At 44.1% G+C, this 23,573-nt stretch overlaps 1 protein-coding gene across 5 annotated transcripts in view; it reads left to right on the top strand.

Annotated features, from left to right (window-relative positions):
• Positions 1-4,433: 4,433 nt before the first annotated feature.
• Positions 4,434-23,573, top strand: part of si:ch211-130h14.4 — a 201,878-nt gene continuing 182,738 nt past the window's right edge. For 4 of the 5 annotated variants that reach the window (XM_041180101.1, XM_041180133.1, XM_041180115.1 and 1 more), the window contains exons 1-2: positions 4,434-4,747; positions 9,379-9,475. In XM_041180101.1, the coding sequence (XP_041036035.1) occupies positions 9,404-9,475 (72 nt within the window). In that variant the 5' untranslated portion in view covers positions 4,434-4,747; positions 9,379-9,403. Of the gene's footprint in view, positions 4,748-4,862; positions 4,962-9,378; positions 9,476-23,573 lie in introns of those variants that run through there. The other variant, XM_041180109.1, reaches the window with a different exon arrangement.

A 23,573-nucleotide genomic window follows, 5' to 3' on the forward strand; every position in this document is an offset into this window, starting at 1 on the left:
GGTAGGTCACCTGAGACTTTGAGAACTCGCTCATTGCAAGGTTGCCCACTATAATTTCTGGAAGAGGGTTTCCAGCTCCTCTAAGTAAGTTTCCCAGGTATTGTCCACTAGGAGGTCATTTTGGTACACTGCACAATTGGATAAGCCCGCCACTACCTGGATCATCAGACTTTGAAAGGTGGCTGGGGCATTTCAGAGTCCAAATGGAATGAACCGACTCTGGTATAACCTGTCCAGAGTTATGAAGGTTGAAATTTCCTTCACGCGGGTGGAAAGGGGAACCTGCCAGTATCCCTTGCGTAAATCTATCTTTGTAATGTAGGCTGCTTTACCTTGCCAATTATGCAGTCTTCCAGCTGGGGTACTGGGGAGGAGTTGGCTCGGGTCACTGCATTAACTTTTCAGTATTCAATGCAAAACCTTATGGAGCCATCTGGCTTGGGCATGAGCACAGCTGGGAAGCTCCAGCTACTGCTGCTAGGCTCCATTAGTTAGTGCTCCAACATGTCGTTAACCTCCTCCTGAACCTGGGCCAGCTTTTCTGGGCCTAGAAGATAGGGATATTGCCTTATGGGAGCAGCCTCACCCACATCCACATCATTTAGAGTTGTGTGCAGCCTGACTTGTTCTTAAATACAGAGAGCAGCTTTGTTAAGGTTCCTCGCTGTTCTGCATTTAGGTGGGTGAATATGGTGTCCAATTTCACTGGAATTTCTGTATTTGCTAGTCAGACAGTAGAGGGTTTAATATGGGCCTCACCCATGTATCCCTCCAAATCATCCTCCTCTTGTCCTCCCGGCCTGTTGTTACCGGAAAGACCATTACCTACTTGTCCCCTACTCGGCTGTGAAATTGTTTTATCAGGTTGACATGACAGCCTTTGCTTTTTCCTGCAGTTTGAGGTGTCAGTTAGATTGTTTATCTCCCCAAGCTTCTTTGCTACTTTGTTTAAGCCACTGAACCGGTCTTTTAGAGGTTCTTCCAGTATTGGTAGGAGCACTAACATACAGTATCCTGACTGAAAGGTTCGAGCCCTGGCACGTTTGTCTGTATGTTTTTGCATAGCTGTCTGGGAGATTTTCAAGTGTTCTCAGGCCACATCACAGGCTCTCATGAGTCATTCATGGAACTCGGTTACGTAGCCTAACATGGCGTTTTCCTCCTTCTGTTCTAAAAATCTCTCCTTGGGAGGAGGATTCAAAAAGTACTTCTCCCATGGTGTCCATAAATAAATTCAAATGGAGTGAAACCCTACAGACTCATTGGGTGAATCTCTGGTAGCAAACAGAAGAAAATCTAGTCCTTTATCCCAGTCACAGAGGTACTCATGCCAATATTCTCAAACCATTGTTCTCTGGGTCTGGTGGTATCGTTCTTGTACCCTCTGTGACTGTGGGTGGCATGCTGAGCAATTCAGCTGGGTCATACCCAGGTTGCCCATGACCTCCTGGCATATTTTGGACATTAAATTTGAATCCTAGTCTGACTGAATCTCAGAGGGCAGCACATACCAGGTAAAGAATTGGGTCAATTCCCTCCCTCACCACTGTTTTGGCAGGTAATGTTCTCAACTTGCTGAGCCACAACAAAGAAAGACCTCCTTAGGTTCCTCTTGATTCTCAAAATGGTCTTAGCTAACCAGATGATGGGGCTATCTGTATGCACCGCCACTTCAGTCTCCTCTGATGGAGTTTGCCTTGCCATAGACCAGGTCACCACACAGTTAGGGAAAATGCAAGGCACTTTCTTCTGCAGCTGTTCCATCTCCCTGACCTTGGGCAGCTTCTCCGAGACTACTGGGGATGCTATCACTTTAAATCCTGCCAGGTCATTGCCAAGGACCAGGTCAACCCTGTCCACTGGCAAATTGGGGACAATTTCCACAGTCACCAGTCCTGACACAAGGTTGCACTCCTGGTGGACCTGGTATAAGGGGATGGGCATGTACCCTCCTTCAATACACTTTACCAACACCTTGGCACTCACTGGACTCTCTGGTGGAAAGGTCCCAGCAGCAGAGTTTGGCAGACCCCTGCATCTCTTAGTATCACTGTAGGCTTTCTTGCCACGCTTTGGAGAAATGTGGCCACTCTTCCTTCCAATGCAAAAGCCTTGTAACTCTCACAGATCTGTTTTAAACTCACTCACACTCACAGTCATGCATCAGAAGAGATTTGCTGCCATAGCCTGGTCTGCTATGTTCTCTATCTGACTCCCATTTTCTGTGCTGGGTTTGTGTGCTCCAACAAATCCCATGGGTTTTTCCCATGACCTCCAACAATCAGCACAGAGGGATCATGCCTTGTGACAGTTAAAACATGTAGGCTTCTTGGTCTCACTCCACTTCTCAGGCCTTTCTGGCCTGAGAAGGGCCCCCGGTGTTTTCAGCTGTCCCTTCTCTCCCAGGGGTGCTCAGTTTCCTATCACTCTCCCACCTTCTATCCTCCTCAGTTGGTTGGGGCTGGCTATGGAAGGGTTTCATTTGGGATGAGGGTTTGTTGAAAACTCATAATCAATCAGCCATGGTTGCTGCCTATCATGCCCGTTACTCTCTGTTTCTCTATGTGAATTCTTATCGGGAAGTGTATGGAGGTTTGGAACTCCTTGAGGGGAATTATTTCATGAACGTGGGTGGCCTCAGTTTTAAGCATCCGTACCCAACGATCAAAAGCAAGCTGCTTAAGACGCTCAAATTCCAGGTACGTCTGATGGTATGGAATTTCTGATGGTACTAACTGGTACGCACTTAAAATAGCCCTTTTTGCTGCCTCATGGTTTGTTGAGCTTTGCTCAGGCAAGAGGGAGTAAATCTCATCAGCTTTTCTTGTCAGCTTACTCTACAATGGCAGGGACCAGTGCTGGGCTGGTCACTTTAACTGCTGTGCTACCCTTTCAAAAGAGATAAAGAAGGCATCATCAAATTTAGGGATTAAATGGGCCAACTTGAATATGTCAGCCCTTAAGTCTGAGCTAGGCATGGTTTACTCATCAGGGGTGTCTTCAATGAATACAGTGGGATCCTCCCTTCTCAGCTCAAGCTGTTTTAATTTAAACTCCCTTTCCTTTTCTCTTTCCCTTTCCTGGAATTTTCTCTCCTCCTTTTGTTCCTGCCTCTCTCTCTCTTTTTCCTTTTCCTCAGATTCTAGTTCAAATTTCCGCTGCTCCAATCTTAATTTCTCTGCCATTAATTTATCTGTTTCAGTCTCCTCAATTTCCACTTCTAGATGTTTCACCTCCTGTTTTAAATTTTCAGTTTTTCTGGCTTTTGGATGGAACTCCACCTCTAAGTGCCTAGCCACACTTTTTAAATTCTTCCAAAGATAGTGCCTCTAACTCCTTGCCAGTTATCTCATGCTGTTCTATGAAAGCTTTGACATTGAATGTAGGTATTTTAGAACTTTAGCATAATTGATGTAAGAATGCCTTTTGCAGGCTTTGTTACTTTTGAAGGAAAAATTTACTTGCCCCACTCCAATTCTTTTGTCAATCTGTGGGAACCATCCCAGACATGAGCCCCCAATTTTGTTACGACTAGGTGAGAAGGGGTGAACTTGTTTCCCTCTATTCAATCTCCTAGGTTGGTCACAACAAAGGTTTAACTTTCTTCTTCACGAGGAAATGCCTTTTCCAAATCAAAAATGTATTTTTGCCATGAGCAATAAGTGAGTCAAGGAAAGAACATATTTACTAAGCACTAAACCTGAGAAAAATAATAAAAACACGATGCCAAGCATTTGGCCCTTATGCAATCATTCAGGCCCACACACGCACACACACAGGTATCAGAAATAAGGGGAGTTAGAATCCAATAAAAAAGATAAAAGAATATACTGTTAAATGCTGTGGCCGATTTAGGTTAGCTGGTTTCTTGGGTGTGGTCCGGTATAGGAGATGCTGCAATTATTATTGTTTTTGGTTTTGGCTTGTGGTAGCTTTCTGGTAGAGTTGGCTTCTTGAATCAGGCAACATTCATTCCGAGAGAGAGAGAGAGCAGCCTTCAGCCTGTTTCCTCTGCTGAAGATTTCTAGTCTTATATTTTGCTAATAGATTTTAAAGAAATTATAATGGAAATGCCCGAATTGAATGAATGCAGATAGAAAGCATCCCTCCAAATCCCCACTGGACATGACTCAGCCCCAGCATATACTGGGCTATTAATGAAACTGAGATTCCAGATAACCTCAATGTAGAAGTTAGGAGACAGAATTGCTTTGACTGTAGGGAGTAGCTAACAATGATTGCTAAAAATAGATACGTGTTTTTCAACATTTGCAATGATAAAGTGGTGAGTCCTCAGAATGTTATGCAATGCTGTAAAAGGCTCAAAAAATATAACAAGAAAAACAAGCCTGCAGGAAAAATACTTTTATTATCTAAACTAGATCACTCGCAAGGTTATTTCGACAGAGAAAATGCTGGTTTACTAGGATAATTTGATTACTGTTTCGGGTGATGCTCGAATTCCAAACCTACTCTTCTCCCCAGTCTGAATGGGAAGGTGAGTTGTGCCTCAACTGCGAAAGAGTAACGATCCGAGTCACTAGCAGCGGCTTCGGAATGAAGTGCTCGGGTATCCATCCCGCAGGGCGCAGGAACATTAAGATAACATAGTCCGCTTTAAAACCAAGACACCAGAGTTGCAGCTGGCCACATTTTCCAGGCAGAGGGCGGGATCCGCTCAATGCAGCGTCTCCAGTCTCCCAGAGCAACAAAACTTGCGGAAGTTGACTGCTCGGTTCCTCTGTGAGTAAGTACATTTACTAACTGGGACTATGAAATCTCTTGTGATATATTGGTATGCTTTAATTATTTTATCTTTGTCTGGCAGGGGGTTTGGTTTCGAGCTATCCCCAAGTTTTATTTCACTGACATGCCCCCCTTAATTCACCGGTTTTATGGGGAAAGTCGAGACAATCCCTAGGGCACAGTTTGCTCTGTTTAAAAACCTCAGTTTCATTCTGGTAAGTTGAATTTGATCATTATATGCCCCTTAACGAATAAGAGGCATATTGTATGTCAATCTAAATACATCCAAATATGATATGATTTTCAATTAACATTATTAGTTTTGCCTAATTAAGTTATCTTCAAAATGTATACTTAAAATTAATGTTAAATATGTAATTTAATCAAAAATATGCATTTATGTTAAATATTGTGATGCACAGCTGGATAGCACAGAGCACAGGCTTTAAAATCAACAGAAACTGCCGAGCGCCATAATTCCCTCACAATCCTTACTTCCAATGCAGCTGGCTGTTACGTACTTGCTCTGTGATACCACAGCACAACACGGTATGCCACAGCACACTTTGCTACACCAGACACACCCTGCCATGCCACACCATTTGCAGCGGGAATCATGGCGGGCGGGAGGAGAATTCAAGGTGAGGGGCAGGAATCAGTTTTGCATTTGTATGAAATCACAGCAGGATCATCCAATGGTGTCCGCCATGGCAGGTCGCAAATCCTGCTGGAGGCTGGCATGATCCCAATTTGCATCCCGAAGTCGGGTCTTACTGTGAGAGTCTTGTTCCGATCTCAGACATCCGAGGAGCAGAAGATGCTGGAGCCATACAGCTATCGGGCCCAGGAGGAACACGTGCATCACTTGCTGGGTAGACCTTCATGCATGTGACTTCGCTGCAAAGCAGCTCTCGGGAGGTGGGAGGTCTCCAGGCAGCAGCTTCGACTTTGCTGAGGGTTTGGACCTTCATGAACCTTGCCGTGAGCTTGCACCATCTTCCATGGTCGTTGATGCTTCAGACCTGCTTCGGAACATCACGGACGTCGCCATGGATGATCGGCAAAGTTGGGGTTAAAGAGGAACGTTCTAGGTATTAGTGGGAGAGAAAGATGTATTGGGGGGGGGTGGTGAGGTTGGGAGGGGGAATAAAGGTGTCCAGTGGGGGGTGAGGTTGGGAGGGGGAAAGAAGGTGTCCAGTGAGGTTGAGGTTGAGAGGGGGAATGAAGGTGTCCAGTGGGGGTGAGGTTGGGAGGGGGAATGAAGGTGTCCGGGGAGGGGTATGGGGTTGGGAGGGGGAATGAAGGTGTCCGGAGAGGTGATGCACTCCTCTGACTTGCCACTCTGTTGAGGGCTTTTAACAGCTCTGTGTGATGTACTCACCCCACCCCCCCCATCCCCCGCCTTTCCTGGACTCTCCACGATGAGTTGAAAGGCCAAATTCAGAGGCTCATTATCTGACTCAGAGCTCATAGATGCCTCTTCCCCAGCAGTCCTCCACATGCCAGGAAGCTTGGCTGAACCTGTCTCCTGCTGCTGTGAACACGTGTCTGTGCCCTGACCACCAGATTGTGAACCTGAGCCTGTCCTAGACCTCAATCCCACCGAGGTGTGTATCTCTGCACTGGTACAAGGTGTTGGTAAGCACCGTGACAGGTCTTCCAGGCTGCTTATTTCCAGCTCTTCAATGGAAGAAGTGTCTTCTTCAATGCAGGTGAGGACCTGGATGGAGCTGAGGCACTGCTGGCTGAGGGTGTCATTCGCTTGGCAGAGCTCCCTGTGAACCAGAGTAGAGATAATTAGTGCATGGCAGCAGAGCCAAAAGCAGGAGAGAGATCGCTCACAGTTGTGTTGAGAGAGGGATGATGGGGTGCAGGATCCTTAAGTGGGTGTTCACCGCTGACCTCACCATCGCAGCAGGCATGGTCCACATCCTCACCTGTCAGTGCAATGGCATGCTCCTCAAAGTGAGTGAGGGGCCTAATGTGGGCCACTTCCCACTAGTCTGGGACCTCTCCCTGCTAATGTGAGTCAGCTTCTCCTGCATGAAAACAGATGAAAATAGTGTGAGCAAGACCCATGGCACTGCATGGAATGTATTTATGGTGAGCAGAGCTATGGATGGGATGAGGACGTGAGCTCTAGAAGATATGAGCCTGATGGAGGTGTGAGTATGTGCGTGAGCATTAGTGGTGTTGTCCCTTGAGGTGTGAGATCCCTGTGGATGTGTAATGGGTTTGGAAGTGTGTGTTAAGAATGATGAGGTGGTTGACTTACCCTGGTGGAATGGATCAGAGCATTTGTCCTCTTTCTGCAGTGGTTGGGTGACCTCCTCTGTGTTCCATTGGCACTGACCGCCACTGCTACTGCCTCCCAGGCTGTATTGGTGACTCTGGTGGACTTCCTGAAGCCAGAGTTGGGGTACAGGACATCGTGGTGTCCTTCCACTGCATCTAGCAGGTGCCCCACAGGGGCGTCACTAAATTTGGGGGCTTCCATCACCTTTGTTTTCAGGGCTATTTGTCACTGGAGCAGTCCTGCTGTGTAGACATGAAGTAGGCTGTGCTCTGGTACAACTTAAATATGGTGCATGGAGCGAGGAAGCGCTGATGTCACGGTGTGGCAGGCAAATCTGAGCCAACTAGTGATCCGGCATGTTTCCCCTGAATGCATTATTAATGAGGTGGTGGCACCGGAAGGGATTGATACGGTGCAAAAATCCATCATTGCGGCTGGCGGGTTAAACATCTTTTTCAAGCCTGCTACCTCACTTAGTGCAAATCTGGGATGATTCTGCCCTGTGTCACATCACTACACCCTGCCGTACTAAACCACATCATGCCTTGCCATGCACCAACTCACACCTAAAGGAAAAAGTAGAGAGATAGAAACAGAAGAACAGGAAGGGAACCATCAATTCATTGTTAACATCTTGGGTCTTACCATTGACCAGAAACTGAACTAGACCAGCCATATAAATACTGTGGTGACAAGAGCAGCACAAAGGCTGGGAATTCTGTGGAAAGTAGCTCATTTCCTGACTCCACCAGTCAGGAATATGATAGTACTCTCCACTTGCCTGGGTGAGTGCAGCAGTACTCCAGAAGCTCAACACCATCCAGGACAAAGCAGTCCATTTAATTGGCACCCCAGCCACATCTTCAACATTCACGCACTCCACTACCACAGTGGCAGCAGTGTGTACCACGGTACAAAGTGCACTGTTGTAATTCACTAAGCCTCTTTTGACAGCACCTTCCTAACCCATGACCTATACAAGAACAGGGCAGCAAGTGCATGTGAACATCATCTGTAAATTCCCCTCCAATCCTCCTTATCACTGTTCCTTTACTGTGTCACGATAATGGAGGAAAAACACCAAATTGTGTCGGGAAGTATTGGACTTTAAAATAAGACATGAGTTTTAAAAAATGCACACAATCCACTGGCTGGACTGCTGCAGGGTGATTCCCTAAGAGATAATGATACCCCACCCTGTTGCCAGACAAGGTACTTCTAAAGCCATCCAGAAACTAATTGCTCCCTCCAGTAGAGAAATTGGAACATAATGGGAGATGAGTATCATCTCATCAAGAAATCCTGTGTGCAATGCCCAGGCAAATTTGTGAATTTGCTTCCCACTTGGAATATACAAAGAAGGGATTAAAAGTGAGCTGAAAAGCTGCCCCAGTGTCTGTCTGTTGGTGGGTTTTCTGAGAGAAAGCAAGTGCTGGAAGTTTGACACAGAAGTAACAGCGACACGCACCATCCCTGCAAATCGCCATTTTGCAGGTATTCTGATTTTTCTCCCTCTTGGCCAAATTCAACACTACCAGAACCTCAAAGCCAACTATTTGTCTAGTACAGTCAACTCTACTGGAACCTTACTTCAAATTAAGTCCTTACTTTTAACCTGTAGGACCCATATAAGCATGTATTTTATCCTTTCCTGCCTTTAATAGTTAATAAACTTACTCTTACCTTTAACTCAAGAAATTCTGATCAAATTGGCTCCTTCAAAACCAGAACGATTGGGTCTGGGAGAAAGGTATCTGTCAAAGGGATCCTTTTTAGATTAAATCTTGTTTTGACCAACAGAAGGGGGGAGATGCTGAATAAAGACAGGAAGCCAGTTCATCCCCCCTCTACCAGGGCATAACAATTTGGCCCAGCCAGACGGTAACAAATTGAGGGGTCTCGCCTGGATCAACAACTTTGGGGAACCTCACTTGGGAGGGGGTCATAACAACTGTCGCTGGGCCAAAATCCTGGAACTCCTTCCCTATCATCACTCTAGGTGTATCTAACCACATGGATTGCTGCGGTTCAAGAAGGTGGCTCACCACCACCTTCTCAAGGGCATTTAGGGATGGGCAACAATTGCTGGCCTAGCCAATGACACTCATCCCATGGTCGAATAAAGAAAAACACAAAAAAATAGACTTAAGGATATAGCAAAAAAGAGACAGATGCAGAAGAGGAGAGACTTAGAGAAAGGTTACAACACATGAAAGCAATTGAGACTGGTAAGAGGAGCAATGTACTCCAACTGCCTGTCTCATTTTTCAATATCTATTGATAGCCCTGAAGTAATGTATGACAATTTATAATTATTTGTTATTTTTTCATTTCAGCTATCTTCATCTTCCCCAACTACAAATGTCTACACATAAAAAAAGCACCCTTCCTTCTATCTTGGATGCATACCTTCCACCTCAGCACAAGAAACAGGTAAAAACTGTGACCTGATTTCCATGATAAACCTTCTAAGCAATGACCATAAGTCTTCAGAAATACAACAGCATATTACCAGTTAAGTTTGCAAGTATAACATTTATTGTCTATTCATTAAGGTAAAGGATGTCAGATTTGGTGTGGGAAATGAAAAGGAAGAAGCACTTGCATTTATCTCTTGGCTTACCACATTTCACAGCAGCATCTCAAAGCAATTAGTTAACAGTTAATTACTTTGATGAAGTGCACTGATCCTTATGTAGGCAAACTGAACTTCTTACCCCTAATTTTGGTACTGTACACTATCAGTGAGTCCTCTAACATGAGCATGGGCCAGATGGCCAGTAAATCTGCTGCTACATTGCCCCCAGTGATGCAGTCCCAATGCAGTATGATCCCACCAGTGTGACACTCTTTTTCCTACACCAACTAACTTTGAAATCTCTTGAGTGAAATTTGCCAAACTGTATCTCATCTAATCACAGAGATCATTGCGATTCGAACATATTATTGTACTGTGCACAGATAACATGCATGGCTTGCCATCACAAAGATGTTTACCTATAACAAAAAGGCCACGAGGTTTGATTAGCATCATGCAAATTCAACACTATCAGAGTATTTCCTGTTTCTTCAAACACTACACATGGATATGTTAAACTGGAGCAAAGATAGTGCTCTTTTGTGAGTGGGACAGTGTGAACTTACAAGTTAACTTCTCTTATAATTCTCTCATTCAGTGAGATCTGTACTATTATACCATTAGAATTATCATTGCTCAGCAAATAAATTGCTGGGACTTGTTCCTTTGGACTCCTTTAAAACGCCATGCAAAATACCAGAAAGTATTAGCAATGGGGTGGGAGAAAATAATCTCTATAGAAGATTTTAAACAGTGAAACAGCAGCTGTGAAATGAGGAAAATCTTTTTTTCAATTATGCAGTGTACTCAGTTGCGAGACCAAAAACTGATGAATAAGAGTATTAGTGTCAGGTCAATGGGGTGAAGCTCTGTGAATGCGAAGTGAAAGGCCACCTTTTGGTACAAAATAACACAGGCAAGGCTCCAAAGGAGCAATCTTTGAAGCATGTGGGCTGCATCTTCTGGTCGCGTAAAATGTCGCGGGGTGATGTCAGGTGGTCATCCCGACGTCATCCTGCGTCAGTTACATTTTCAGAGCCGAGTTGGCTGCGCACCCACCGACCTGTCAATGGCCACTTAAGGCCATTAATAAAGTAATTGAATGAATCAATCGACCTGCCCGTCCAACCTTAAGGTTGGTGGTGCAGGCCGGGAGCACAGGCGGGCTTGTGAAAAAACATGAAACCTCATCCAAGGGGGGAATGAGATTTCATGAGGGATTTCAAAATTTCAGAATATTTTGAAATAGAAGTTATGGACATGTCCCAACTCATGTGACAGTGTTACATGAGGGGACACGTCAGTAAATTTTTTTCTATTCTTTAAACTGGTTTTGACATTTGAGCCAATCTCCGAGGCAGAACTTTGCCTCAGGGAGATCCGTGCGCTCTTCTGCGTGCATATGTGAAAGAGTGCACTCCCGGCTCAGGGAATCCCCCTGCCCGCACAGGATGCTTCCTGGCAGACGTCACACTGGGTGGGCCTTAACTGGCCTGCCCACGTAAAATGGCGGCGATCAGGAACCTGCCCGCTTGTGCCCACTCCCGCACAACACCCCTGATGGGGGGGGAAGATCCTTCCCATAATGATTATTAAAGGCACTGGCTCAAGTTAGGTGATAGGTTCAGAGATGTTTGCTGTTTTATGGCACTTTGTTTAAGAGGTCTGTTTCTTTATGTGAGCTCAAGCAGTGAGTTAAGTCATGGAGGCGTCATGACCACTCCTAACCCTGTCTTCACCTGGTGTTAATGCATATATTTTCCACTGGAGTCAATACACAATAATCAGGAATAGGAATTCTGGCTGATTATTTTTCCTTTCCCTAGCCAAGGAGCGCTATTACTGCACACCAATTGCTCCTTTTGAATACCTCTGTCAAAATGCCTCTCAACCATCTCAAATTGAAGGAAAACAGTCCCAATTTCTCCATCTATCTACATAGCTGAAGTTTCTCATCCCTGGGACCATTCTACTGAATCTTTTCTGCACTCTATCTAATGCCTTCACATCTTTTCACACGTGTGGTGTCCAAAATTGTTTGCAATACTCCAGTAAAGGCTGATCCAGTATAAGTTTAACATAACCTCCTTACTCTTATACTCTATGCCCCTATTATAAAACCTAGGATACTGTATATTTTAACCGCAATCTCAACTTGTCCAGGCATTTTCAATGACTTATGCACATATACACCCAGATCCCTCTGTTCCTGCACCCCCTTTGCAATTGTACCATTTATTTTATATTGTCTGTCTATGTTCTTCCTATCAAAATGAATCGCTTCACACTTCTCTGCATTGAATTTCATCTTGTCCGCCCATTCCACCAATTATGTCCTTTTGAAGTTATACACTATTCTCCTCACAATTCGTAATGCTTCCAAGTTTTGTACCATCTACAAATTTGGAAATTGCGTCCTGTACACCAAGGTCAAGGTCATTAATATATTATCAGGAAGAGCAAGAGTCCTGATCCCTGGGGAACTCCACTACAAACCTTCCTCTCATCTGAAAAACATCTATTAACCACAACTCTGTTACCTGTCACTCAGGTAATTTTTTATCCATGTTGCATTTGTCACTTTCACTCTATGAGCTATAAATTTGCTCACAAGTCTGTTATGAGACACTGTAATAAATGCCCCAAAACAGATCCTTCTGGGATGCACTAGTGGGCCGGCAGGAGGAGGAGTGGTTGCCCTTGCCCCACGAGGCAGCCTCCAGCCTCCCATCTCTCCTATCGCTGCCCCCATTACCTGCCCGACCTGCATTCCAGCCCTGATACCCTCTTTCCCTCCCTTGTGTAATTTCCCATTCTCCATCTCTGAGATTTCCAATCTCCCCCGCCCCACCCGTGATCGTAACTGGCACAATGTGAGGTTTCGTCCCGCTGCCATGATCATTAACTTCCCTTGTTATTCTTGTTATTGTCAAATTGATCAGCTGCCAGGTGGAAAACAGATCTTAAGAGGTCCTTCCATTAAGAACATGTGCCCATTCTTGCCAGGTTCTTTACCCATTGTATTTTCACAGAAATAAGCTTCAATACTTCCAATTAAACATTGAGAAGACTGAAGACATTGTCCTTGGTACCCACTTCCAACTTCAACCCCTTGCCTGCTCTCTGTCTCAGGCTGAACCAGACAATTCACAAGCTCAGTGTCCAATTTGATCCTCAGCTGACATCTTGGTCCCATGTCATCTCTATCACAAAGACTATCATCTTAATATTGCCCGTTTCTGCTCTGCCTCAGTTATCTTCTGCTGCACTGTTAAAATCCTAATCCTTGTCTTTGTTACCCTAAAAGTCACTATTCCAATGCCCTCCCAATCTCTGCCATCCATAAACTTGAGCTCATCCTAAACTCTGCGCCATATCCCAAGCTGGGATAAGTGTTGTTCCCATATTGTCCTCGTGCTTGCTGCACTACACCAGCTCTCAGTCCCCAACATCTTGGATTTGACATTCTCATCCCTATGTTTAAATCCATCCATGGCCTTCGCCCTTCTCATCCCTGTAACCCTGTCTAGCACTCCAACCCCGACTGGCCTCTTGTGTACCTGGAGATCCCTTCACCTCTTCAATGGTGGCTTCCTGCTATTTAGATTTGGGGGGTGGGTGGGGGCGGCCATGCAACTCCAGGCCTTTATCAGGTCATATTGTTGCTATCTGTGGGTTGGCCTTTCTAATACATGTTCTTCATCTCACAGTTATTTAGCACCCAAGCTCTGCAATTTCCTCACTTTACAGCTCCATTTCTCCACTTCCCCTTCTGTTATTGAGAGCGTCCTTAAAACACAGCTGATACCAAACTTTTAGTCATTCCACCTAACAGCTCCTTCATTGGCTTGTTAAGTTTGTCTGACTGTGCTTAAGTGGCCTGGGATGGTTTTCTGTATTAAAGGCCCTATATAAAGACAAACGGCTGTTACTTCTTGATGCCCTTTTCTTCCCTCTCTTCCTGAAGGTGCTGATTCATAATGGAGTATCAAAATGGCTGCACTTTATCAACATGAAAGCAAAATACTGTAGATGGTAGAAATCTGAAATAAAAACAGTAAATGATGGGAATATTCAGCAAGTCTGGCAGCATCTGTGGAAGGAAAACATGAGAGAAAGCAGATAAAATAGTGCAAGAAGGGAAAAGACAGCTACAAATGCAAATAAACCAAAATGATAACAGAAAATGCAAGTTAAACATAGTATGATGGGATATGGCTCTTTAAACAGACACAATGAGGACCCAATTTCTGGGACCACGATCCAGCACCCCAAGAATGCCTGAAAGCCATCGACCCAAAACTGGCACTGAAGATATTACAGGTGCCCTGGCTGCCATCTTAAACAGGCACTAGGCTTATATATGCCAAAGAGGTCATCTCAGAGCACAATAGGCAGTGAGAATATTGACTCATACAAGATGATGCAGCAGATCTGCCCTGCCTCCATTCTATTTTAATAATGCTATTTTAGAAGCTAAAATAGAATTTTAAAATAAATTAAATTCTTCTGTACATTTTGGTATTTTCAGTTTTATTTGATTTTCACTATTTGCTGTTATTTTTGTTTCCTTATGAGGAGAAATTTTAGGTTCATGAAAGCCTTTTCTTTTCCATTCCCATTTACATGCATTTAATTAGACAAATTACCAAATGTTCTTTCCTATCCAAAATATAACCTATGTCTTGCCACTATTTAGATTTTGGGGCCATGCAATGCCAGACCTTTATGTTATTATCTGTAGGTTGGCCTTTCTAGTACATGCTTTTCATCTCACAGGTATGGTGCATGACAGTGAGCCAGAACACAATCAATCAAAACACCAAGAATCATTGCTAAGCACTTTGTCATGGAAACTCACAACATTCCCTTCTTATTCAGCTCCTGCCTTTGTTTTTAAATAGTGAAAGTCACTGCACAATATGCTCCCGAATGAAAGTATAATGGATTAACTCTGTGGAGGGCATGAAAGGGAAAAAATAGATTTGAGAGAAACAGACTTTCTGGCTACTAAACTTATTTTAACTATAGTAACTTGGACAGCTCATATCATCTATACATAATTGATACCACAAGCTTGAAAAACAGACTCTTGTCTGCTTCTCAGTTTTATTCAAAGGCCTGGGCACACAATGGGCATCCTCAAAAAATGACAAGGTAATTACCGCCTGAGGGATGGGAGCATTATTTACTGGCCTGCCTGCATGGTTCTCAGTGTTGCTAGAGCAACAGGGACATAAATGGAATGAAAGGACAAAGCCCTTCCTTACTTAAATGCAGAGAGGCACATTTGACATTGCATGAATAGCTGAAGAATGATAGAACTTGTTGGCATAGGCTGTTTTGTGGTGGGTCAGGAAAAAATCCCTTCCCACCTAATGTGGGGCAATTAGAGCTGCTTCAGTCACATTCCCACAGAATTTGTGGTCTATAAATTGCAGCAAAGTGCCTTTTTGGATAGAACGAGTTAACTAGCTCACTGCAGGCACTGTCGATAAATTCAAGTTTACCAATTTGTTTTCTGCTACATAAATCTTGTTTATCTTTGCCAAATACTTATAGATTTATTGTTCTAAAAATATAGAGCATTTGTTCAATCCTCATTGAACGATTGACCAACTGATTTACAATTTGGCTAGGTGTTTTGTTCATTGAAATATTCTGCACCTTGTCAAGTGGAAGCGCATTCCAGATGTCTTTGGAACATCCACGTGTCTCTAGATTTCCAAGCACTAAAACAGAGCCTTCAAATTACTGTTAAATATATCCAAATGTTACATGTCTACCTTCAAACCTTTCATTTAACATTAGAATCCTCAGTAGTTCTTTCCTAATTGACTGCATGTCCTCCCTATCAAACATCCAAATGAACTATTTCCAGGCTGTCTCTCAGAAGTCTCTTGCTCCTGAAATTTGCTTCAGAACAGCTTCTCGCAGAAAATTAAGCTGTTCCAGTTTACCTGACAGCTTCTGGTGTTTAGCTGGTGTTGCAATAGATTTTCAGTCACATATGCAAAATCATTAACTGAGCTTTGTTGAATCTTAGATTGATGAAATACATCTACACAATTGCCGCAATCAGATCATTTGCGTAAAAACTGAAGAGTCAGCTGGCTGAATTAGAGATGAGAAAGCATAATACTGCAGATGCTAGGTATCAGAAACAAAAATCTAAAATCGCTAATAATACTTCACAGGTTAGGTCACATCTGTGGAGAGGACAGATCAGTTAACGATTCAACTGCAGGCCCTTCTTTAAAATGAATATGGCCCTACTGTACCCCAACATGGTGCAATTTGTTTTAGGGACTTTCTCCCCCTCTTTTCTTCAAAGGTGCAGATGTTGAGGTGGGAACCTATGATCATCGGCCTCACTCTACTACATTAGGAGATGATAGAAGAAAAGTTTGAGTGAAATATTCAATGCATCCTGTGACTGGTGAATTTCCAGGTAGTCTTGTTATGTTAGAACCAAATTTTCAATTTGTTGTTTGTCATTTTGATGGGATTGCATTTCTGTGGTGGAAGTTTTGAGCTGATATATTGATGCGTTTGTGTTATCAACAACACTGTCTGCTGCATATGTGTCAGAACTAGCAAAGGCTGACTAACAGCTTCGGAAAGAAATGACCTAAATATAAGACATTAAAACAAGTAATTAAGCTCAGATTGCAGTGGGATATGGGAAGCTGTAGTTATACCTATCATTTCTTCAGTTGTATTGGAGAGGAGAAAACTATTGTACATGATAGCCTGTAAAAGAATACAAGTGATGATGGCAGATGGTTTATTTATAGTGAGGGTGTTGTGGAGCAGGGGAGGAGATTTTGGGGTCACCTTTCTTCACCTCCCCTAAGCTGAAAACGTTCATTTTTGATAGCTTATTTGCATTTTCCAAAACTTTTAAACTTACGTTGGACGTGGGCATTGCATTAATTGTTACCTAAAATATGACGTTTACTTTTTTTTGCAAAATGCTGGAACCCTGCACCTCCTTGCGCAGCTGCAGCACTGTTTCCCACAAGTATCACTCACATACTCCTACCCACTGTTGCTGTTGCAGTTGACTGAAGGCCGCCACATATTGTGGGCCACAATTCCTGATGATATGAGGCTCATACCCACAGTTTTCAGTGTCACTCAGTCACATACAGCAGCAGTAACAGCAAGAGGTCGGCCCTGAGATAGGGCTGATGGGTGATTGGGCATTGGGGAGCCTGGCCCTCATCTGGAAATGCAGACAATGCTCCAAAATGCTGACTGCCCATCTCAAACAAAGACAGTTGGCATGTGCGCTGCTGCAGCTGAGGATATTGTCTGGCTCTAGCAATTGCGTGTATGAGTTAGTTCTTGTTATGGCACAGCCAATGGTAAATGCTGCGTTGCTCTTCTTCTAATTACGATCTTCATGGTCTTAATAGGCCACTTAATTGTTGGCGGGTGCGTTGCTGACACTTGCCTGAAGTCATCGCACGTCATTTTTCACTCGTTTGGGTTGGGCACGCACCAGCCCAGTGGGTGAAATATTCTGCCCATAGATTTTAAAAGACTCAGGCAAGGTGACACAAAATACCCTGAACCAGTCGAATTCCAAATGAGTTTTCTTAACTTCAGTTCTTTGCAGACAGCAGCTTGAGGTGAAGTGGTGCCTTAAGGAGATCACTGAAAGGCTGTGAAAGGTTAAAAATAGAACAATAAAAAAATCATTAACATGTCCCCCTCATGTGAAAATGTTACAAAAGATGGGACATGTTAATGAAGTACACAAAAACTTTATTAAACTTTTTTAAATCCGATATTGAACCTCATCCCGCCGTTGGGTCTGAAGGCTTTTCATGCTTGTTAGATCCTAAAATGCCTTCCCTTACACACAGCAGTCACTCCTTTATATATATTTTCCACTTTAAATGCAAATTTCCATTGTTTCACTATGTCTTTGGACTTTACCCTTCTGATAATAAAAATCTTTCATAGTCCTAAATTTTACCAGTAATCTTTGAAAAAAATAAACACACTGGGCTGAATTTTCTGGCAGACGTGAGGGTGGTGGAGCCTGCATGTCAGTGCTTAAAATGTCGCGCACTGATATTTAGGTCGGTGGGCGCGCTATGCAGCGTGACACATGCCCGCTATTAATTAAAGGCCTTATTAAGGCCATTAGGTCACCAATTGATGAGGATTTTGAGGAGCCAGTGAGAACTTCGGCTCGGCACACAGATGACGGGATGAGGTTCGATATCAGATTTTAAAAAGTTTAATAAAGTTTTTGTATACTTCATTAACATGTCCCATCTTTTGTAACATTTTCACATGAGGGGGACATGTTAATGATCTTTTTATTGTTCTATTTTTAACCTTTCACAGCCTTTCAGAGATCTCCTTGAGGCACCACTTCGCCTCAGGGAGATGTGCACTCTTTTGTGCACATGCGTGAAAGAGTGCACTCTCGCAGTTGGGGAAACTACGCCCCCCTGCCCCCCCACCACCGGGAGTGCATAGCGCTTCCTGTCGGGCATCACGCTCGGCGGACCTTAATTGGCCCGCCCACGTAAAATGGGGGCGGGGCCCGTTTTGGTGGCGGCGATTGGCCTGCTCGATGCCAATTCTGGCCTGCCCGCCTGAAACACAAAATTCAGCCCACTGTTTCTAAACTTCACCTGGCTAGGTGACACATTTCACCCCTCCTTTGATAACAATCTAATCTGCTTCATTTAAAAATAAAAATGTCCTTTTACACCTTACATTCTAAACTTCCCCCATGCTTACCATGTTTACATCAAAGTCTTCAGACACACACAGACACATCGGGCAGAATTTTGCCATCGGCGAGCAGGGGCCGGGGCCTGCTTGCTAATGTGTAAAATGATGCGGGATGACGTCGGGCAGAACCCCCGACTTCACCCCGCCCCATTTAAATTTTCAGGAAAGCAGGGGGGCAGCAAAATCAGCTGCGATGAGGCCATTGACAGTTTCATTTAAACAATTAAAGGACCTGCCCATCCAACCTTAAGGTTGGCATGCAGGCCAGGAGCCCTGGCGAGATGAGGTTTCATGCAGGGTTTTAAAAAGTTTAATAAAGTTATAGTGTAAATTATGAACATGCCCCACGGGAGATTGGGTCGGGCCCGCTTGCCCAGTAGGCAGAAAATTCTGCCCATAGGGGAGAATTTTTTCCCTGTCTGGTGGGCTGAGTGGGAGCGGGCACGCAGCCAATTAAAGCCCACCCAGCGTGACGTGCACCTGGAAGCGCTGTGCGCTCCCTGTGTGGGCGGGGGGAGTAGGTTAAGGGGCCTGCAGAAATCTCCCTGGGGCACAGTGCTGCCTCAGGGAAATTAGTTTGACTGTCAAAAATGTTCATATAAAAGAATTTTAAGACAAGTCCCCTCATGTCACATGAGCTGGGACATGTCAATGAACTGTAATAAAAAGTTTTATTCAATTTATGAACACTTCATGAAACCTCATCCCGCCCGTGGATGAGGTTTCATGATAAATGCGAAGGCCACCTGGGGCTCTTTGCCTGCCCGCCAACCTTAAGGTTGGAAGGGCATCTCAGTTAATTATTTTAATTAGCTTTTAAATGACCCTAATAGGTCTTTGACAGTTCGGCTGGCGCGCAGCCAACTCTGATGCACAATCGCCAAACTGAAGATCAGAACGACACGCGGTGACGTCGGGATGCACGCCCAGCTGGGCCCACCCCCACAAGCCAACCCGAAGATTCTGACCATATAGACACAGATACCACAGAATTTACGATCAATTCCAATAACATTATCAGAATTATTATATCTTCCTGACAGTTCATTTTGAATTGTATTTATTTTCTGAATCAGATGTTTTGTGACTGAATAGCGAGTAGTTTCTGTCATGTCCGACCGATCATGTTTGCTGTGGATCCTAATGTATAAGCTGTTTTATAATTGCGGTTTGTGCATTAGGCCATCTTTGATTTGGGGTTAGGAGCCGAATGGTACAATTCCAGCCTTGTTAGGTTTGACATTATCTGTGTTTGTGTATTATTTTAGATTCTTGACTGACAAGGGAATCTAAGGGTATAGAGGTTAGACAGGAAAGTAGAGGCCACAATCAGATCCACCATGATCTTATTGATTGTTGGAGCCTACTCCTGCTCTTAATTCATATGTTCGCAAGTATGATAATATCATTTTGGAGTTCTATCTATAAATGATGCTGTTTTTGAGCATATATGAATACTATATGATTTCAACTTTTAATAAATATAGAATGGAATATATGAAACCTATATGCCGAGGAGGAATGTTTTCTACTTAGTCCCCAATCTAACTATTAATCAGCAGTTTGACTTCTTTTGTGTGTTTTGGATGAGGCTTGTTATGTTATTGTCTTATTTGTGAATCAACATGGTTGCTGTGAAGATTGCACTGTCCTCTGCTGTTGTGATGGTTGCATTCTGTATTAGCCTGTGTGGACATTACTACATTACTTGTTTTATATGTGGGACAGTGTTCCATTTGCTGGGAGGAAGTTTGATGCTGTAGAGTGCTCATAGTGTTGAAGTGTTTTTATTTTGATTGGCCGTTGTTCGGTATTGCTAAAGTGCCGAAAGGCACAGGAATGCCTCAGTCGATTATTTGAAGTTGGCATGAGGGAGAATGTTTTAAACTCTTGCAGTCATCAACTATGAGTGTACGTCTCATGTGATCTATTGCATTATTTTAAATGTCAAACTGATCTCTGAGGCACACAGAGCGCAGGCCCCGACTCAGGGAATCCCCCCCTCCCTCCACCCGCACAGGGAGTGCTCAGTGCTTCTGGGCCAGCGTCATGCTGGGCAAGCCTTAATTGGCCTGCCCATGTAAAATGGCGGCGCAGCACCAATCGGAAGTGCCAATTGGGTTTGCACCATGTCCCACACAAACCCCCCCACCCCCCCACCCCCCCCCCACACCCAATTTGTTGTGGGGGGGGGGGGGGGTGGATTTTTCCCTGAGTTTATTTATTTCCCACTTAGCCCAGGAATACTGATGCCAATTATAGAAATTCAACTCAGGGTGGAATTTTACGGCAGCGGGAGTTTATGCTGCCGCCGAAGCCAATGAGGTTTAGGATGTCTCACCGCATTTTACGGCCCCATCCCTGCTGAAACGGGGCCGGAAAATTCTGCCCATATTTTCAGGAGTGGGATTTCCAAGCAGGAGGAGGAATTCTGGAAATTCAGAAGTCCGGTCTTCCCTGAACTCAAGTTTAACTCCATGGGCGCATGTTTTTTTTAAACCAGAGTCCCTGCCTGGAAGCTAGCCAGCTTGACAGGCTTGGCTCCCTCTCAGGTAGGGAACGCTGCAGAAGAGTATGCAGCAGAGGGACAGGTAAATTTCCTGCTCTTAGGGGTAGAGATCGTGCGGGTGGGGATGAATACAACGTGGCCTGTAGGGTCAGTGGAGTGGTGGGGAGGATCGGGGGCATGCTTGCAGAGGATATCAAAGGCAAATCAAGGGCAGAGATGGGGTACTGGAGAGAGATCAGTGGGAGAGATGGGGGAGTTGGGGGAGAGTCAGATTGTGGAGGTTTTGTTCGCAGGGAGGTCCGATCATTGGGAAGGTTAATAGCTTTTCTTGTGGGTGGGGGGCAGGGGGGTGGGGGGGGCGGGTGGGGGGGCTCCTCATGCAGTGCTAGAACAACATATACTTGTTCCAGGCAGCTGCCCTCACCTCACTTCAGATTAGAAGTTTTCCAAGGACTGGGAAGCCCAGTCAACCAGCGTTAAACCTGAAATGCAGATAAAATCTCAGGCATGCAGTCTCATTAATCAGTGACCTGCATCCTGGGAGCATGGTGGTTGCCTGCTTCCTGCCACCCCTACCATTTCACCTCCATTAAAACTAGAAATGGACCGGTTTGAAGTGAATTGGATTTGACTTTGATATTCTTTATATTTTAGCTTCCCAACTAACCCTTAACCACCTGTTACTGTGGGCTAAAATTACTTCCTGTTTAACTCAACATGGATCAAAAATCAAATTAGTTATCTTTGTGATTTATACCACACCATGTGCTACATGTACTATACTGGCCTAAGCTACCAACACCCTGAAAAGGGATAAATAAAGGAGATGGAGACCTTGAGCAGAAATTCCCCAGACAATGTAAAAGATTGAGGAATTTTAAGCCCAAGTTATATCGAGTATAATTGTTATATTGTTAATGCGGATTTTAAAAACATTGTGCTGGATGTTGGGATTGCTCATAAAACTGGATATGTTCACAGATCAAAATAATAGGCATGGAGAGTTTGCATCATTTATGACCATTCAAGAAGGCTCTTAAAATGAAGATTTTCTTAGGTGCAAAGACACTTACAGGCATATAGAACCATGCAGCCATAGAAATGTTATAGTGCAAAAAGAGACCATTCAGCTCATCATGTCTACACTGGCCAAAAAGAGAAAAAAAGAAACTAGCCGTTCATTTTATTCCCACTTTCTAGCACCCGGTCCATAGCCTTGCAGGTTACAGCACTTCAGGTGCAGATCCAGGTACCTTTTAAATGATAAAAACAAAAAAACTGCGGATGCTGGAAATCCAAAACAAAAACAAAAACAGAATTACCTGGAAAAACTCAGCAGGTCTGGCAGCATCGGCGGAGAAGAAAAGAGTTGACGTTTCGAGTCCTCATGACCCTTCGGCAGAACTTGAGTTCGAGTCCAAGAAAGAGTTGAAATATAAGCTGGTTTAAGGTGTGTGTGTGGGGGGCGGAGAGAGAGAGAGAGAGAAGTGGAGTGGGGGTGTGGTTGTAGGGACAAACAAGCAGTGATAGAAGCAGATCATCAAAAGATGTCAACAACAATAGCACTGAGAAAGGAGATATGGCTGTGAAAGCGGGTTTTAGTAAACACCTTGTCAAACACCAGGAGGGAAATGGAAAGCAAGGAAGGTGAGCAGGGCAAAAGAGAGGAACGGAAATCTTGTCGCAGAAAAGAACAGAACTTCTTCAAGGAGGTAGGCATTTCTTGAAGAGCAGTGGCAGTCAATTAAACACAGAGATAAAAACAAAAAAACTGCGGATGCTGGAAATCCAAAACAAAAACAAAAACAGAATTACCTGGAAATGAGTTGAGCATTTCAGCCTCAACCACCAATTTGGACAGTGAATTCCAGACATCCACCACCCTCTGGGTGAGAAAAGTTTCTCCTCATGTCTTCGCTAATCCTTCTTCCAATTATCTTAAGTCCCCGTGTAATTGACCTCTCAGCTAAGAGAAGCAGACCTTTCCTATATACCCTTTCTAGGCCATTGAATTTTGTACACCTCAATTAGGTCACCCCTCAGCATCCTCTGTTCTAAGAAAAACAATCCTAGCCTATCTAATCTTTCCCCATAGCTGCAATTTTCAAGCCTTTGATTCTTGTATATTCTCCTGTATACCCTCTCCATAGCAATTATGTCCTTCCTGTAATGTGGTGACCAGAACTGCGCATAAAGTTCTAGCTGTGGCCTAACCAGCATTTTATACAGTTCCATCATTACATCACTGCTTTTGTATTCAATACCTCATCCAATAAAGGAAAGCATTCCATATGCTTTCTTTACCACCTTATCCACCTGTCCTGCCACCTTCAGGGACGTGTGGACATGCACTCCAAGGTCTCTCACTTCTTCAAACCCTCTCAATATCCTTCCATTTATTGAGTATTCCCATGCTTTCAGCCCTCCAAATCACACACTTCTCTGGATTGAATTCCATTTGCCACTTTCCCACCCACTTAACCAATCAATGATACCATTCTGGAGACAACAATTATCCTCTCACTATCAACTACACGGCCAATTTTTGTGTCATCTGCAAATTTCTCAATCATGACCCCCCCCTCCCACATTTAAGACCAAATCATTACTATATACAACAAACAGCAAGGGCCCCAACACTGAGCCCTGTTGAACACCACTGAAAACTGCTTTCTATTCGCAAA

The sequence above is a fragment of the Carcharodon carcharias genome, chromosome 2 (genome assembly GCF_017639515.1).
Source record: "Carcharodon carcharias isolate sCarCar2 chromosome 2, sCarCar2.pri, whole genome shotgun sequence".
Taxonomy (NCBI): Eukaryota; Metazoa; Chordata; class Chondrichthyes; order Lamniformes; family Lamnidae; genus Carcharodon; species Carcharodon carcharias.